Source organism: Oncorhynchus nerka, linkage group LG22, assembly GCF_034236695.1.
Source record: "Oncorhynchus nerka isolate Pitt River linkage group LG22, Oner_Uvic_2.0, whole genome shotgun sequence".
Lineage (NCBI taxonomy): Eukaryota > Metazoa > Chordata > Actinopteri > Salmoniformes > Salmonidae > Oncorhynchus > Oncorhynchus nerka.
Genome location: NC_088417.1, coordinates 81869348 through 81889207, shown reverse-complemented (window position 1 = coordinate 81889207; position 19860 = coordinate 81869348). Strand labels below are relative to the sequence as shown.

Sequence of the window (19860 nt, the reverse complement as noted above, 5' to 3'; positions counted from 1 at the left end):
TTTTTACAATGAAGCCCTTTATATACTTCCCCAGAGTCAGGTGAACCTCTGGATACCATGTTTATGTCTCTGTGTCCAGCATGAAGGAAGTTATAGGTTGTTACATGAGCCAATCCTAACTAGCGTAAGTTAGAACAATGATTATCTACTACAGCAGCATGCTAGCACATAGACTTCCAGTCATTGCGCTAACACTAGTTAGCAATTACGCTAGAGCTAGTTTTTAAAATTTTAAAATTTATTTTTTTATTTCACCTTTATTTAACCAGGTAGGCTAGTTGAGAACAAGTTCTCATTTGCAACTGCGACCTGGCCAAGATAAAGCATAGCAGTGTGAACAGACAACACAGAGTTACACATGGAGTAAACAATTAACAAGTCAAAACACAGTAGGAAAAAAAAGGGGAGTCTATATACATTGTGTGCAAAAGGCATGAGGAGGTAGGCGAATAATTACAATTTTGCAGATTAACACTGGAGTGATAAATGATCAGATGGTCATGTACAGGTAGAGATATTGGTGTGCAAAAGAGCAGAAAAGTAAATAAATAAAAACAGTATGGGGATGAGGTAGGTAAAAATTGGTGGGCTATTTACCGATAGACGATGTACAGCTGCAGCGATCGGTTAGCTGCTCAGATAGCAGATGTTTGAAGTTGGTGAGGGAGATAAAAGTCTCCAACTTCAGCGATTTTTGCAATTCGTTCCAGTCACAGGCAGCAGAGAACTGGAAAGAAAGGCGGCCAAATGAGGTGTTGGCTTTAGGGATGATCAGTGAGATACACCTGCTGGAGCGCGTGCTACGGATGGGTGTTGCCATCGTGACCAGTGAACTGAGATAAGGCGGAGCTTTACCTAGCATGGACTTGTAGATGACCTGGAGCCAGTGGGTCTGGCGACGAATATGTAGCGAGGGCCAGCCGACTAGAGCATACAAGTCGCAGTGGTGGGTGGTATAAGGTGCTTTAGTGACAAAACGGATGGCACTGTGATAAACTGCATCCAGTTTGCTGAGTAGTGTTGGAAGCAATTTAGTTAGCGACTTCCTTTAAACTGCATGCAGAGACAAAAATGGTATCCACGAGTTCATCTGACTCTGGGAAGTAGATAAGTGGCCTCATTGCCAAAATCCTGAAGTATCCCTTTAACCCTAATTTGCTCCAGGAGCGCTGTACTACTATGGCGGACCCTGTAAAAGAACACATTTCACTGCACCTATCCGGTGTGTATGTGACAAAAAACCTGACTATCAACCTTTAATCCTGTAACATGACATGAATCAATTAGTGAATCAATTAGTGACTGATGACATCAAACAACCATTTGGAATACCAACAGAAATGTATAGTGAATAGCATCAGAGTAAGCACAGGCAGAGCTAGTGGATGGGAGACTATACTGTTTAGGTGTGTAAACCTGATCCACGGTGCAGATGTAGGCCATAACCTCTCAGCATCAGAGTAAGCACAGGCAGAGCTAGTGGATGGGAGACTATACTGTTTAGGTGTGTAAACCTGATCCACGGTGCAGATGTAGGCCATAACCTCTCAGCATCAGAGTAAGCACAGGCAGAGCTAGTGGATGGGAGACTATACTGTTTAGGTGTGTAAACCTGATCCACGGTGCAGATGTAGGCCATAACCTCTCAGCATCAGAGTAAGCACAGGCAGAATAGGTCACTTTTGACCCCTATTTGTTTTAAGGTTCTAGACAATGGAGTTAAAACAGGTCAGTGGGGTTGTGCAAATGCTTAAAAGTTAACATCAAGAAAGGGATGTACCATGGACAGAGGAGAGAAGATACTGGGAATGCAAATAAGAATAATCCCACCCATCTTCTGTGTACTGTAAATCAATTTACTATACTTTTTGTAAAAGCGTTTTTCTTTTATGATCCACTCTGTAAATATGTCCTATACTCCCTTAGCCTGCACCTGCACTTATAAACTACTGGTTATTCAATTATTATGTTGTACTACACCTTGGTAGAGGATATCCCTCCCTTGGCTTTTGAAACATCCTACATTCTTACACAGACACAACACTTAAAAGTGATTCACTGAGCAAAAATAGTTATGCTGTGGTTTAGGCATAATTATGAGATGTAGTAAGCAGCACACAGTCAGTCATAGGTGTCTTTACACCTACATTATATGGATTTAGACAATTGTATGCCTTTTGACAGGTTATTGGTGCACCTATTACTCACAGTCTGTTAATGATATAGCAACAATGAAATGCATAGCTTCAGAAGAGAACATGCCAGTGAGGAATCTACAGTATTGTGTGTATGTAGAAAGGACTCAATACCAAGAGGACACAGGGTAACCAGTGAAAAACCATATTAGAGAATGCATGTATTGACATGATATTCCAGTCCTGGAGCTAACAAGTACGCACCTTTATTACCAATGAATGATCTAAACAAGCTAAATCATATCACCAGTCACTTTGGATTTACAGTGTCAACAGTAGGATTTGCATCCCTTTTGTCGACATTCAGAAATTTCCCTCTGTAATTTGCCTGTCAACCAGAAACGAAGTCCTGCTCTCTCTAATAAAACATGTGTGCTGTGTTTGGACGGTTTTTTCTATTTTGATGGGGGGGGGGGGGGTACCTTCTAACTCATCAATACTAAATTCACATAAATTCATAAAGAGTTGGGTTAAACCTGGATGAATGTGGACCTCCTAAAGATGAAAGGAGATTGTTGAGTGTAAATGATGAGGGTTAATGGACCAGGCCTCTCAGGTGCCATATCCCAGAAGGCTTATGGTGCCTCTATTGTGGCTCACATAGACCCCTGCAGGGATAACGACACCAAACACGGGTTATTAAGTGACCATTTGCTGCGACCTATAGCGTGCATCTGAATAGTTATGAGTATTCTACAGATGCCTTCAATTATGGAGAATTATATAGTTTGCCGCCATATACGTAAAATGTTAAAAGTCGTTATTATACACGTTCACTTTTCCCCCCAAATGTCCATCACATGTATTTACAAGTGCTTCCAAGTAAATACGAGTGGTGAGCATCCGAATTTGAGCTGTGTGTAGCCACCAGACCGAACCCGACACCCAGCGCGCGCGGTGAAGATCAGTTTAGGCAAGGAACATGTATCGCAACCGAATGTCTCCAAATCGCCTTCCGCATTACTGAAATCTAACCCGAGGACATCAGGAGAGTGACATAATCCTCAAGACATCCCAAAACTGCGACCCAGCAAATGGAGTGCCAGGGGTGTTTTGGAGATGTGTGTTGGAGTGGACTTCTGTCTCTACTTACTGTTTGGTCGTGCAGAGGTCGAGAAAAGAAGGGCGGACACTTCGAAACGTCAGCGTGCCTAGAGCTATAAATCTATCCAAACCGCTCTCTGCGCCTGGTATGGTGTAATGCGCAGACAGCTGCACATCTGTACTGCCAGTGCCAGCCTGAAGAGCCCGCATGTGGACAGCCATCTCACTCCTCACGCGGACACCTTGGATATAATGGAGAATACACATCATTGCCCTAATTTTTTATTAGAATACATTGGGGATATGAAAACATCGCGTAAATCTTCATGATCATACATGTTGCTCTGGTGGATGTTACGAACGTTATTTATTACATTTTCTCTCATGAAAAAGGTCAAAAGTAACAGTTAACGGTCTCCCTAACGCGAGTTTTCTGTACGTTTCCCTGCGCCTCGGCTTTGGCGAACTGGTCCACTCCCTGCTTCGGGAAAGCCGATGTCTTCATTTGACTCCTTGCAGTTGGTGATGGTGGATCTATCTCGGATATCCAATGTGGAAACCAGAATCCAATTAGTTTGCGACTGAGCGCCTGGAGAGAGAGCGCAGCGGCACTTTGCCCAGCCAGTCACTCCAGCGCGTAGCCTACCTGTGGGCAGACACATGGTTGGCTGCTCTGTATACGAGAAGCCACTCATCAAGCCTTGTTGCATTCATTTTCAGGGTCATTTTTACATTGTAAATTACATTAAACGCATCGGATGAACGCATCGGATATATGTGATCAGATACAATTTTACAGTCTGAATATATCCTTTGGATACAACTAGGGCTGCTTCTGACGCACCACGGAACGTTAAATGCATCGCTGTGTGTTGGATTTTAATACTGATACCAATTGCAGGTCTGCAAGGGCCAGATTTAAGGTAAGCACAGTACATTCACAGTTATTGGTTGTTCAGTAGTATTGAGTAATTTAGATGCATGTGTGTAGGCTGTCGTATGCCTATGATATTGATACATTCATTTTGAGGCTATTGGACATTCTGAATGTCTAGCCTACAAAATACAAAAAAGCATTCATCAATTATTATCTTCGAAAGGACAAATGCATCAAAAGTGTAAAAAAAAGGGCCGTTTTATAATAGCATATACACACTATGCACTAGCTGTGTATAAAAAAAATCGGTGTTAGCTGCACAATTAAACATGGACAAACTTTAGCTGCAGACAATGCTCAATGAATTAACGAGAGTCCAGGTAATAATTCATTGGCCAGGGATTCACCATCTGGCGAATTCATGTCAACATTTGGGCTTGTGTAACCTTTCTGCTGGACAGTAGCCAATGCGCTATGCATGGTGTGTCCATAAACACATTTTGGAGTAAAGGCGCACCCTACGCCTGTGGCGGCCACCTATTTCAGTAACACGCACTCATAAATTCTCTCTGAAATAGGTTTAAAATTAGTTGTAATCGAGGTGTTGTTTGGGCCAGAATGGAAATTTATAGACATGCAGAAATATCTTGGCACAAAAACAATCATAAAAAAATTATTGTGATTATCAATATGTATATCATGCAGAAGCTATGGAGGACCCTAAAGTAATAGGATAGTCATGTATTAAATGATATTAATAGATTATATCTAGTCTATTTAAACCTAAATACCAATGTGGTAACAGTTTATAGTTACATATAGTGTTTATAACCTGTTAGACATATTTGACCTTTAAATTGAAAAATATCACATTTGATCAAATGTAAATAATGCTCTCTGAAGTTTGTTCATTTGGAACCCCAGTTAGCGAACAAAACGTCATACAAATAACGACAGGTAACTGGCAAAATAAACACCAACATAAAGTTTCTTAGGGCGTTGGGCCACCACCAGCCAGAACAGCTTCAATGCACCTCGGCATAGATTCTACAAGTGTCTGGAACTCTATCGGAGACCTCAATTCTTCCACGGGAAATTCCATCATTTGGTGTTTTGTTGACCATGGTGGAAAACGCTGTCCTAGGCACCGCTTCAGAATCTCCCATAAGTATTCAATTGGGTTGAGATCTGGTGTCTGAGACGGCCATGGCATATGATTTACATTGTTTTTATGCTCATCAAACTATTCAGGGACCTCTTGTGCCGTGTGGATAGAGGCATTGTCATCCTATGGGGGCATAGCCATGGTAGCCACAATAATGGCCTGCCCAGCATTTTTATACATTTTATCAACTTGTAATATTTTCCAGTTCTCGCTATTGAAAGATGACCAAACCCACCCCCTATTGAAAGATGACCGAACCAACTCCCTATTGAAAAAGGACCAAACCAACCCCCTATTGAAAGATGACCAAACCAACCCCCTATTGAAAGATGACCAAACCAACTCCCTATTGAAAGATGACCAAACCAACCCCCTATTGAAAGATGACCAAACCAACCCACTTTTGGCATTGTGTCTACAGCCTACACTTATATTCATAGTTCAATCCAATTCGGAAATGTTTGATTATTGTAAAGTAGGATCCAACTCACACATCCGTCTCGTTTTCTTGCAGATTCCTTCATAGGAACTGAGTCTAAGATGAAGTTATGGGATGTTTTGGCCACGTGTTTGTTGCTCCTGAGCTCCGTCTCCACACGCCCCCTTTACCAAAACCTTCAGCCTGCCAAAAGAGCTCACTACTCAGATTGGCATAGTGATTCTCTGTCCCCATCTGTGGAGGAACCAGAGCCAGAGTTCCAGTCGGAGTCTCACAGCCTGCAAGAGATTTCCATGGAAGAAAAATGTAAGTCAAGATTCTGATACATTGTTTTTTCACCTACTGAAGTTTCAAACATACTTTCTTCTGCATAAGATCAGACCGTCTTCAGGAAAATTATAATTTCTTATAGAAGACTATTAAAGTTGCTTGATGAGACTCTGTTGCAAAACCGTAGCATTAATGTGACTGCAGTCCTCAACTGGTTCTCAGTTTCTTGAAGTGAATATGGGTTTAAAGAGGGTGACACACCATACATTAAACATACCATGTATTGTTTGGTACTCAGTGTGTTCAAATTGCCTGATTACCAAAACCAAACGTGCTACATTCAGTCCAAACATGTAACCCAAACAGAGAGGATACATATCTGTTTACCATGGCCATAGGTTGCCATGTGTTACATATTGCACCAGGGGTGCTCCCCTGGTAAGAACAGGCTCTCTGGGGTTACACTTGGTTTTTGGTGGGTAAAGTCTTGCTACTGCCTTTTGCTATGAACCACATTGTAGCAAGGCAAGCTTATCCCAAATAAAGGGACAGCAGTCAATGTAATTGTTGCCTGATAGTGTGAAGCGCCCTTGAACGGAGGCCAGACCAGTCATTGATGAATCCTGCTGAGTGCCTGATTCAGAGGAGGAGCAGTAGTTTGTCTAACAGCAGGTTTGAGCAGCCTTCTCTGCTGCTGTGGGCAGCATCACGCTGGGGTCAAAACATCCATGCAGCAGAAGGAGGAAGAAATAGTGACTGCAGCGCCTCAGTCCTAAACAGTGTTGAGCACTGACATTCCTACTGCCTTGTTTATCTTCAACCCTGCCTCTCTGGGACTGCGGTATTTGTGCCCTCTCCCTGTCAGGAAAACAAAGCACCCCCCCCCTTCCCCAACCAAGTTACAGTAGAGGAACCACAAAACAGATGCCGATCATAGGAGAAAGAATGGACTATATGGAGTAAGAAGCAACAAGGGAAAGCTCAATATTGTATTTATGTTCATTTTAGCAGCTGCGAGGGCGAGGAATTCAATTTGTATAAAACAGCATGAACCTGTCTTGTCTTTACACAGTATAAGCTGTAGATGAAACATGGAACATTTAGACCAGAGAAATGTTTCCCCCTCACCTCATATTCAGTTAGCGGCGGTGAGTGACATCCCCTCGGCCTGTTCTGTAACTTAAGACCATTAACAATGCACCAAGGTGTAAACAACCCTGGAACTATATGGGAGGTTTTGGCCTTTTGTTTCATTTGCAATGTCTTTGGTAAGCGATGACTCTTGTACCCATTCCAAGTCATCTTTGGAGGCAAGTGTCTCTGCAGCTGATCCACAGCCTCTAGAGATACTTGTGTCTGCAGGACAGAAAACATGTACAAGGCTTCTGGAGCATGCACAACTAGGCTAGAAAACATGTACAAGGCTTCTGGAGCATGCACAACTAGGCTAGAAAACATGTACAAGGCTTCTGGAGCATGCACAACTAGGCTAGAAAACATGTACAAGGCTTCTGGAGCATGCACAACTAGGCTAGAAAACATGTACAAGGCTTCTGGAGCATGCAAAACTAGGCTAGAAAACGGATGAAGTTGTTAATAGTAAATCATATTTTGGTCCCTGTCGGATCCTTGTCAGGACTTCACTTTGGTCTCAGTGGAGCTTTACACTGGCAGGCTTCAGAGCTGATCTCTAAATCATAAAAACATGATTCTAGAGAACGTTTGAAACAGATGCATGGGAGAGCCAGGAGGTGTTTCTGTATTTTGGGCGGTTTTGCTGCAGAACACTTCACCTGTCTGTCAGCTGACATAGAATAGTACCTACCCCTGTCTATCAGCTGACATAGAATTGTACCTACCCCTGTCTGTCAGCTGAAATAGAATAGTACCTACCCCTGTCTGTCAGCTGAAATAGAATAGTACCTATCACTGTCTGTCAGCTAACGTAGAATAGTACCTACCCCCGTCTATCAGCTGAAATAGAATAGTACCTACCCCTGTCTGTCAGCTGGCATAGAATAGTACCTACCCCTGTCTGTCAGCTGGCATAGAATAGTACCTATCACTGTCTGTCTGCTAACATAGAATAGTACCTACCCCTGTCTGTCTGCTAACATAGAATAGTACCTACCCCTGTCTGTCAGCTGAAATAGAATAGTACCTACCCCTGTCTGTCAGCTGAAATAGAATAGTACCTACCCCTGTCTGTCAGCTGGCATAGAATAGTACCTATCACTGTCTGTCAGCTAACGTAGAATAGTACCTACCCCCGTCTATCAGCTGAAATAGAATAGTACCTACCCCTGTCTGTCAGCTGGCATAGAATAGTACCTATCACTGTCTATCAGCTGAAATAGAATAGTACCTACCCCTGTCTATCGGCTGACATAGAATAGTATCTACCCCTGTCTGTCTGCTAACATAGAATAATACCTACCCCTGTCTATCAGCTGAAATAGAATAGTACCTACACCTGTCTGTCAGCTAACATAGAATAGTATCTACCCCTGTCTGTCAGCTGACATAGAATAGTATCTACCCCTGTCTGTCAGCTGAAATAGAATAGTACCTACACCTGTCTGTCAGCTAACATAGAATAGTATCTACCCCTGTCTGTCAGCTGGCATAGAATAGTACCTACCCCTGTCTATCAGCTGAAATAGAATAGTACCTATCACTGTCTGTCAGCTGGCATAGAATAGTACCTACCCCTGTCTGTCTGCTAACATAGAATAGTACCTATCCCTGTCTGTCTGCTGGCATAGAATAGTACCTACCACTGTCTGTCAGCTGGCATAGAATAGTACCTACCTCCGTCTATCAGCTGAAATAGAATAGTACCTACCCCTGTCTGTCAGCTGGCATAGAATAGTACCTATCACTGTCTGTCAGCTAACGTAGAATAGTACCTACCCCCGTCTATCAGCTGAAATAGAATAGTACCTACCCCTGTCTGTCAGCTGGCATAGAATAGTACCTACCCCTGTCTATCAGCTGAAATAGAATAGTACCTACCCCTGTCTGTCAGCTGGCATAGAATAGTACCTACCCCTGTAGGTCAGCTGGCACAGAATAGTACCTACCACTGTCTGTCAGCTGGCATAGAATAGTACCTACCACTGTCTGTCTGCTAACATAGAATAGTACCTACCACTGTCTGTCAGCTGGCATAGAATAGGACCTACCACTGTCTGTCAGCTGACATAGAATAGTACCTACCACTGTCTGTCAGCTGGCATAGAATAGTACCTACCACTGTCTGTCAGCTGGCATAGAATAGGACCTACCACTGTCTGTCAGCTGAAATAGAATAGTATCTACCCCTGTCTATCAGCTGAAATAGAATAGTACCTACCCCTGTCTATCAGCTGAAATAGAATAGTACCTACCCCTGTCTGTCAGCTGGCATAGAATAGTACCTACCCCTGTCTGTCAGCTGGCATAGAATAGTACCTATCACTGTCTGTCAGCTAACATAGAATAGTATCTACCCCTGTCTGTCAGCTGAAATAGAATAGTACCTACCCCTGTCTATCAGCTGAAATAGAATAGTACCTACCCCTGTCTATCAGCTGAAATAGAATAGTACCTACCCCTGTCTATCAGCTGAAATAGAATAGTACCTACCCCTGTCTATCAGCTGAAATAGAATAGTACCTACCCCTGTCTGTCAGCTGGCATAGAATAGTACCTACCCCTGTCTATCAGCTGACATAGAATAGTACCTACCCCTGTCTATCAGCTGAAATAGAATAGTACCTACCCCTGTCTGTCAGCTGGCATAGAGTAGTACCTATAACTGTCTGTCAGCTGACATAGAATAGTATCTACCCCTGTCTGTCTGCTGGCATAGAATAGTACCTACCACTGTAGGTCAGCTGGCATAGAATAGTACCTACCACTGTCTGTATGCTGGCATAGAATAGTACCTACCACTGTCGGTCAACTGGCATAGAATAGTACCTACCACTGTCTGTATGCTGGCATAGAATAGTACCTACCCCTGTCTGTCTGCTAACATAGAATAGTACCTACCCCTGTCTATCAGCTGAAATAGAATAGTACCTACCCCTGTCTATCAGCTGAAATAGAATAGTACCTACCCCTTTCTGTCAGCTGGCATAGAATAGTATCTACCCCTGTCTGTATGCTGGCATAGAATAGTACCTACCACTGTCTGTATGCTGGCATAGAATAGTACCTACCACTGTCTGTATGCTGGCATAGAATAGCACCTACCACTGTCGGTGAACTGGCATAGAATAGTACCTACCCCTGTCTGTCTGCTAACATAGAATAGTATCTACCCCTGTCTGTCTGCTAACATAGAATAGTATCTACCCCTGTCTGTCTGCTAACATAGAATAGTACCTACCCCTGTATGTCAGCTGGCATAGAATAGTACCTACCCCTGTATGTCAGCTAACATAGAATAGTACCTACCCCTGTCTGTCAGCTGGCATAGAATAGTACCTATCACTGTCTGTCAGCTGGCATAGAATAGTACCTACACCTGTCTGTCTGCTAACATAGAATAGTACCTACCACTGTCTGTCAGCTGGCATAGAATAGTACCTACACCTGTCTGTCAGCTAACATAGAATAGTACCTACCCCTGTCTGTCAGCTGAAATAGAATAGTACCTACCTCCGTCTATCAGCTGAAATAGAATTGTACCTACCCCTGTCTGTCAGCTGGCATAGAATAGTACCTATCACTGTCTATCAGCTGAAATAGAATAGTACCTACCCCTGTCTATCAGCTGACATAGAATAGTATCTACCCCTGTCTGTCTGCTAACATAGAATAATACCTACCCCTGTCTATCAGCTGAAATAGAATAGTACCTACCCCTGTCTATCAGCTGGCATAGAATAGTACCTACCCCTGTCTATCAGCTGAAATAGAATAGTACCTACCCCTGTCTGTCAGCTGGCATAGAATAGTACCTACCCCTGTAGGTCAGCTGGCACAGAATAGTACCTACCACTGTCTGTCAGCTGGCATAGAATTGTACCTACCCCTGTCTGTCTGCTAACATAGTATAGGACCTACCACTGTCTGTCAGCTGACATAGAATAGTACCTACCACTGTCTGTCAGCTGGCATAGAATAGTACCTACCACTGTCTGTCAGCTGGCATAGAATAGGACCTACCACTGTCTGTCAGCTGGCATAGAATAGTACCTACCACTGTCTCTCAGCTGGCATAGAATAGTACCTACCACTGTCTGTCAGCTGGCATAGAATAGTACCTACCCCTGTCTATCAGCTGAAATAGAATAGTACCTACCACTGTCTGTCAGCTGGCATAGAATAGTACCTACCACTGTCTGTCAGCTGGCATAGAATAGTACCTACCCCTGTCTCTCTGCTAACATAGAATAGTACCTACCCCTGTCTGTCTGCTCTATATCAGCTGATAGACACACAATAGGAGGTGTCTAAATAAAAAAGGCACAGGGTGTCTAAACAGATTGGCCCCTGGCTCACCCGATACGGCCCAATCAGCTTTGGACCTAGGTGGATCAGATTACCTGTTCCCTGGTAGTGGGACAGGTGAGACAGGTGACACCCACCACCATAGAGAGGCTGGGTTACTGACATCTCCACCTGCCAGACAGACACACTACAGAACCTGTCTGGATGCCCTGTGCCCACCACACACAGGCCAGTCATCTGAGGCCTGGAGTAAACATGTCAAGGCCAGCATAGCCCCTCTACTAACCTTACCTCCACCGACCAAATACACAGATGCACAAACATTCACGCACGCACATTAAAACATAATAAAAACGTCATACACCTGATTGCTGTTGGGTAATAGTGCCATACTAATTGAGTCATTTCACAATAATGTTTTCTTCTGAGTGGGTTGCAAGATGCTTATGCGCTGTGGAGCAGGAGGGGGTTTACACTATAATAGAATCAACATGTATTACATAAGGATCAGGACTCTCTGGGTCTCTTCTTGTTCCCCTCTGCAGAGGGCAGAGGGCTCCCTGCATGTTTTGAATTTGAAGCAGAATAGGTGCTCTGAGAGATCTGCTCTAACTCAATGTCACATTCCATATGATTCCCTTCTGGAGGTGCTGTAAACTCTGATTCAATGTTTTAAAAGGGAAAGAGAAGGATGTCCATTCCAAGACCTAGAACTAAGATCAGAGTCACATTTAGAGAAGACTTGTGCCAATACGGTTTGTGTCTGAATGTTCTGAGAGCGCCACTTTCTCCTCCATAGCCGTAGCTAAGTGATAAATGATGTTGTGCTGTTTCTCTGATAGTTTCAAAACCTATGAAGATCCAGGTCCAGTGAAAGCAGATATGCAATTTGTTGACACCACAACACAGTACAGACTTGGAGACACATTATCCTGAATGCCAATCGATAAAAATGTCTGTTAAATTCGCTACTCTGTTTTGCTTGTTTGCAGCGGGTCATTTCATAGGGAACTGTCAGAGGCACTGACATATTGTTACATCACCAACATGGCGAGAATAAAACCTGGCTGGACTCTTAATATATGGCTTTGCCTAAAATGACTGAGGAAGACTAAAACGATCCTCTGTATGGCACTGTCAGCTGTAACAGTTATCGAAGCATTGCTACTTTGTCATGGAGATGCTCAATATTGATATAACATTCAAATTGTTGTCATTAATATTTTTACTTCTATTGTTTATTACGACTCTATGTGTTGTCATTTTATTGCATTGAATTCACTATTGCATTATCAGTAATTTCCTCTTTGCATCCTCTCTCTCTTAAAGATGACATCACAGGCCCATATCCGGACCAGTTTGAGGATGTAATGGATTTTATCAAGGCTACCATTGGCAGACTGAGAAGATCATCAGAGCCCGCCGGCGGCTCAAGGGGAAGGAGGGAGCAGAGAGAGCAGGGGAGACAGAGAGGAGCAGCAAACATAGACCGAAGAGGGGGGGGGAGAGGAGTGGGGAGAGGAGGGCGTGGGGAGAAGAAGGGTCGGGGGCGAGGGGGCAAAGGGAGGAGCAGTGATAGAGCGGAGCAGCGGATGAAGCCGGTTGAAGGCCGAGGCTGCTTGCTAAAAGAGGTCCATCTCAACGTCACAGACTTAGGGTTGGGCTACCGGACCAAAGAGGAGCTGATCTTCCGGTACTGCAGCGGCCCTTGTTCAGATGCAGAGACCAACTATGACAAGATCCTCAACAACCTCACCCACAACAAGAAGCTGGTCAAGGACACACCCTCCCGCACCTGCTGTCGACCAATCACGTTTGACGATGATCTGTCATTCCTGGATGACAACAACGAGGACTACCACATTCTGCGGAAGCATTCCGCCCGCAAATGTGGCTGTGTCTGACTCTGGGAGAGACGAATGAAAGAAAGGCTGACAGACAGACAGAAAGGAGAAGCAGTAACATAAAGCCTCTCAGAGGCTGGTACTGCCTCTTGGAATGAAGGAACACATGGGAAAAGAAGGGAACATGAGACGGATACAGTCCACTCCAGTGGTGTCTTAGGAACCATGGACAGTATTAGCATGTCCTGTGTCCCACTCCTGAGAGGCTGCTGTGGGGTGAACAGGGATGGTGTGGTCCCCAAACCTCCAGTAATTAGGCTGATTTAGAGCCCAGATCAGGTCACAGTGGAGAAGGGACTCCTCTATGCTATAATTACATAGAATTTTAATTACTTAGAAATTCAGCGTAACGGTCTTTAAAAGAGACGTTGTCAATTCAGCTCAGCATTCACTTCATGATTGGATCACGTTCTTGGACGCCTACAGGGGATACGCTCTCATTTCCCTGTGGAACCATGCTGTTACACTCACAGGCTTGCCTGCAATGGAGCTGCTGAGACGGAATCAGAGGAATTCAGGATATTGTTCCTCAAAAACGTCTGTTTTTCCGTAGTCAGATCATGAGGCATACAGTGAGAGCAGAACTCTTCTTGACAAGTATTTCCAGCTGCAGTCCAGAGTGTTCTGGTTTCACTGCACAGACTGGAGCTTAACGTTTACATTCACAATGAACGAGGGAACCTGTTGACTGGTTTAGTCCTATAGCAAAGAGACAGTCTGGTACGACACATCGATGTAAAATCCAATATATTTACAATTTATATATATATAAATATATATATATATACACACAAGATGTATTTATTAAGATTGAATTAACTTATTGTTATTTATTGCAGTCCATTTTATGAAAGAAATGTTTGTTTTTCTTATTTATTTGAGCTCTGTTTTGTCCCGGATGGTACCAAAGTGGAGCATGTGTTTTCTAGGTAGAATCAGATTGTGCTGAAACAACCAGATTCAAGGTGCAGCCATAACTAATCAAACTCATCCTTCAGTTTCAAAATGCTGTACAAAGTCTGTAATCCATGGTAGTTAATCCTAAACCCACTGCCGATTCCAAAACATCATAGATTTATGAGAATAACAGAAGCTATCGATTTAGAGAGGGGGCGCAGAAAGGAAGAGACAGGGTGGAGTGGACCAATTCCAACCTTTTTCAAAACTTACAAATCTTATCTCTGCTTTCGATCCTTTTGAATGATGCCAGGTTTGAGCGTCTTTGACAGTGTTCCTCATTTGTCACTAATGGAAAGCAGAGAGGGCTGAGCAGCCTGGGACGTTAAGGGGCTGAGGGCTTGGGAGACACCAGTCAGCTGCTCCTCACGCTAACCAAGTAGATGGGTAAACAAGACTACTGCCAAAATCATGGCACGCCATTATCGGTTTACAAAGGAACATACAAAGCCTGCATTCATTGTTTATTTTCTAGGCATAAAGTCGTACTGCCAGTGGTTATCCCGGAGAGCTGTGTAGCTTTCTTTACAATGATACTCTCCACATTATTTCAAGACATCCTCTTTTTTTATAGACAGAATAACAAAATGACCTCATTGCTAGAGAAGTGGTGCAGGACAGGTTGGATATGGCCAGCCTTCAGGCCCACTGCTTTCAATTCACTTACATTCTCTTTCTATCACACCATTTGCAAAGTAATGTGTTACTAAACTTTTTACAAAATGCTACATAAAAGCTAGCCAGGAGTGATGGTAGCACAGAAAATCTCTGATATCATAGAAGCAGTCAGTAAAAACCTTGACGCTAGACTGTGGAAAAGGGACCCACTGTCCTTTGGCCATCACAGTGCAGTGCAGAAGTTGATGGTATGCATGTACACTTGGCTGCCAGGGTCTGTTACCCTCAACCCTTCAGCCTGGTCCTGGCTCTACACCAAGTCTGGGCAAAAACTTCGTAGTGGTTACTGTCCCAGTAGGCTTTAGCGTTCTTGGGAGTGTCTCTGTCTCTATGGTCTCTGCTTTTTCTTACTGATCTGGGGTTTGTTTGAAAACAATCCTCTAACATGCAGCTTAGCCCACTACTCCCACTGGAACACCAGTGCTTAAGACCATTTAAGGGCGATCTAGGCTCTGCCTCTCTTAGCCAAATCGACATGCACTCCCCTACAAATTTATTTGGACAGTGAAGCTTAAACTTTTCATTTGGGTCTATACTCCAGCATTTTCACTTTGAGATCAAATACTTCATATGAGGTGACAGTACAGAATGTCACCTTTTATTTTAGGGTATTTTCCAACATTCTGTTTATCCGTTTAAAAATGTAAGCTCTGTGTATCTCGTCCTACCATTTGAAGGTGTCATAAATATTTGTACAGAATCACACACGTGTATTAAAGTGGTCAGAAATGTTGTATTTGGTCCCATATTCCTAGCACACAATGATAAAGTTAGAGATACGAAGGTCATACCTCCAAGACATGCTAACCTCTCATCTTTACCAACAGGGGAGGTTAACATTTTTTTTGGGGGGGTATGATATTTATGTCTAACTTTCTCACTCATCATTATTCACGATTCATTCATGATTATCCGTAATCATTGCTAGGAACCACATTAATGCAGAAGTGTTCCCGAAACACATTATATTCTTATTTACAATAAAAGTGACTCCAAAATTCCACAATACATGATTTACTATTGGGAAAAACATCATCCGTAACATAACCAAAACAAACTGCAAATGCATCCAACAACTTTGTAGAGTCACAGGTTTGATAGGAATGTGGGAACAAATACTACACTTTTGACTACTTTAATACACTACAAGTGAAAATATACAGTATATCACAGGGGTGTACTCACTTTTGTTGCCAGCGGTTTAGACATTAATGGCTGTGTGTTGAGTTATTTTGAGGGGACAGCAAATTTACACTGTTATACAAGCCGTACACTCACTACTTTACATTGTAGCAAAGTGTCATTTCTTCAGTGTTGTCACATGAAAAGATATACTCAAATATTTACAAAAATGTGAGGGATGTACTCACTTTTGTGATATACTGTATATCTTCAAGTGTGGGGAGGGGGGGGACTACTTACAAAGTAATTTCATTTCTAAATGGTAAAACAGATATGTATGAATATACCCTCAAATAAAAGGTGACATTTTGCACTCTCACCTCATCTGAAACATTTGATCTCAAATCCCAAATGCTGGAGTATAGGGACAAATGTACAGATTATTTAGATTCACTGTCCAAATAAATACGTAAGGAAGTGTGCGTCTTAAGACCAGACAGTACAACAAAAAGACAGACAGACAGTGTTTGTGACATCACTGAAGGGGAGAGAGGGGACCACTGGGTAACCAGGCATTCAGTGTGAGCATTATACAGCATACAGTATACACTCACCCAAAACAACTACTAAACAGAAGGGAACACTAACACAGAATTCTTTAAGAACATAATATTACTGCTATACCTTTGTCCCATTATCATAGAGAGGAGCTTCTGATGGAAACAGAGAGAGAGAGAGCCCCAGGACCTGATGAAGGGCATGGATTACGGACCAGAGTATCTATGCTCACCCAACTGCATCCAAGACAGCTTTAGTCTCATAATCCACCCTGCACACAGAACAAATCCACGGCATCAAGCTGAAATTTAGGCCCAATGGGGCGGCAGGGTAGCCTAGTGGTTAGAGCATTGGACTAGCAGCCAAAGTGGTTGCAAGTTCAAATCCCCGAGCTGACAAGGTACAAATCTGTCATTCTGCCCCTGAACAGACAGTTTACCCACTGTTCCTAGGCCATCATTGAAAATAAGAATTTGTTCTTAACTGACTTGCCTAGTTAAATAAAAAATAAAAATACTGTCAGAGAAAAATCTACCATTTTATCACAGCACACTTTTCATTTGGACCATCTTTCCCTTTAATATCAGATTTCTGTGTAAGTCTTCTGGAGACAACCTAGCATCCTCTTGGGCCCTTACCCTTCTGCACGATATTTTAAAGTGTGTGTGAACTAACTGACTGACCCCTCTGTCTTATGGTTGTTTGCTCAACAGTCTTTTCCTGTGTGTTCATAACTCCGGCAGTTATTCTGTGAAGATAAACATTCAAAGTGTACAAACACCATGCAGGCAGAAAAAAATGCATTATTTGTTTTCAGACCTATGTTTGTGTCGTTATTGCCTCTGTGAAAGAAAAGGTGTAATGTCTCACTTGTTTTGTGTTACTGAACCAAAGCTCTCAACAAATTTTTATTTTTGTACAATATTTTATAACTTTTTACAGAATTAAACTTGTTTCTATCAAAATGTTGTGCATCTGATTGCTACTCAATACAAAATGCAGTGCGAGTTCTGTAGAATCCTATTGGTCGTTTATAAGAAAGGTCTTCCGTAACAAAGTACTCCATGTGTGGTCTCTCCCTGACAGACATTTGAGTGCAAATGTAATTCTCATGGTGGAATAACCTCATCGGAGGTTGCCATCAGCACTTGAAGGGCAGATGTTAGGGCAGGGGAGGTTTGAGGTTTTATAGAGAGGGTCAGGGCAGGGGAGGTTTGAGGTTTTATAGGGTAGGGTCAGGGCAGGGGAGGTTTGAGGTTTTATAGGGTAGGGTCAGGGCAGGGGAGGTTTGAGATTTTATAGAGAGGGTCAGGGCAGGGGAGGTTTGAGATTTTATAGGGTAGGGTCAGGGCAGGGAGGTTTGAGGTTTTATAGGGTAGGGCCAGGGCAGGGGGTTTGAGGTTTTATAGGGTAGGGTCAGGGCAGGGGAGGTTTGAGGTTTTATAGGGTAGGGCCAGGGCAGGGGAGGTTTGAGGTTTTATAGGGTAGGGCCAGGGCAGGGGAGGTTTGAGATTTATAGAGAGGGTCAGGGCAGGGGAGGTTTGAGGATTTATAGGGTAGGGCCAGGGCAGGGGAGGTTTGAGGTTTTATAGGGTAGGGTCAGGGCAGGGGAGGTTTGAGGTTTTATAGGGTAGGGTCAGGGCAGGGGAGGTTTGAGATTTTATAGAGAGGGTCAGGGCAGGGAGGTTTGAGATTTTATAGGGTAGGGTCAGGGCAGGGGAGGTTTGAGGTTTTATAGGGTAGGGCCAGGGCAGGGGGGTTTGAGGTTTTATAGGGTAGGGTCAGGGCAGGGAGGTTTGAGGTTTTATAGGGTAGGGCAGGGAGGTTTGAGGTTTTATAGGGTAGGGCCAGGGCAGGGGAGGTTTGAGATTTATAGAGAGGGTCAGGGCAGGGGAGGTTTGAGGATTTATAGGGTAGGGCCAGGGCAGGGGAGGTTTGAGGTTTTATAGGGTAGGGCCAGGGCAGGGGAGGTTTGAGGTTTTATAGGGAGGGTCAGGGCAGGGGAGGTTTGAGGTTTTATAGGGAGGGTCAGCGCAGGGGAGGGTTGAGGTTTTATAGGGAGGGTCAGGTAAGGGGAGATTTGAGGTTTTATAGGAAGGGTCAGGGGACGGGTGGTTGAGGGTTTTAGGTGTGTGTTAGGGGGTTGTAGGGATAGATTAGTGGGAGGAGAGGCACGCCAGTGCTTTGCTTCCTCCTGTTGTGTATTCCTGAATGCCAGGGCCAGGTCTGTATGGTAAACAAAAGCTTTCTGGAAAGCGACACCATGCTGGAAATCGAGGCACTCAGGGAAAATGTTTCCACCGCACAGAGAAGATGTGTAAACACTGATGAGAAAATGGCACAGGCGGCGCGGCGTGAGTCAGTCAATTTCTGCCAGTGTGTATACACCTCAAGGTGGTTTTATGTACCTTGGTTTTTCCAGTGGATAAAAGGAAAGCCCTGATTATCTACACACAGCTGTCCATCAAGCTGTGTGAGGATGATGACTTCAGGCTTGGACCATCGGCAAAGCACATTTCTTTAGTCCAAAACATGCCCCTCTTTTGAACAAAAAAAACAAGCCAAAGATTGGGGCAAGGAGATGAGGAGAAACCTGGGACCAAGACAGAGGAGAGACTTGATCCTCTGATTGCTCCATGACTTATACGGATTGTAGTGCCACATCCAGCCCAAAACACACCCTTTGCCCACTACTAAAAGAGGCAGATGATCCCATTGGACATTGCTGGACTGTTACGTCACTCACTGATCCTGCATTCCAACATTTTGGCATTCCTGGGCTGGTAACAGACACTGCTGCAGCCACTGGCTGGTGACATCATCCCTTGGAATAGTAGTGCTGGGCAAGAAGATTAGGCCTTAGGGCTTGGCGGTTGGCTAAGCCACGCTCCTTTGGGACTCATTGCGGTTTTCAGGACGTTTGAGGCTTTTTCATGGCGAACTGGCCACAGTCCAGATGATGAGCAGTTTTCAAGGGTTTGTGTTGAGAACACGCTTTCTAGTCATGTTCTCTTGGGATGATTGTGCTGGACAAAGCACAGCACAATTTGATTCACAGTGCTATTTGATTCACTAAGGAAAGACAAAACGAACCTTTTCCATGCCTGTTTTCTTAAAAACGTTAACTAAATCTGGGGACTGGGTATTCACACTGGTGAATGAGAACTGCTACTTTATAAAGACACTAAAGTAGTGTTTGTCAAAACTGA

The 19860-nt window shown here is 43.6% G+C and overlaps 1 protein-coding gene across 1 annotated transcript; it reads left to right on the top strand.

Moving 5' to 3' along the window:
• The first annotated feature begins 3394 nt into the window (after positions 1-3394).
• Positions 3395-17610, top strand: LOC115105852 (glial cell line-derived neurotrophic factor-like). The gene is made up of 3 exons (XM_029628290.2): positions 3395-4162; positions 5796-6026; positions 12762-17610. The coding sequence occupies exons 2-3, from the start codon at positions 5822-5824 to the stop codon at positions 13334-13336; spliced, it is 780 nt and encodes a 259-aa protein (XP_029484150.1). The 5' UTR covers positions 3395-4162; positions 5796-5821; the 3' UTR covers positions 13337-17610.
• Positions 17611-19860: the final 2250 nt, after the last annotated feature.

Coding starts and splice junctions, on each gene's coding strand:
- LOC115105852 (XM_029628290.2), top strand. CDS start 5,822: ATGAAGTTATGGGATGTTTTGGCCACGTGTTTGTTGCTCCTGAGCTCC. Junction 6,027..12,761: donor GATTTCCATGGAAGAAAAAT/GTAAGTCAAGAT, acceptor TCTCTCTTAAAG/ATGACATCACAGGCCCATAT.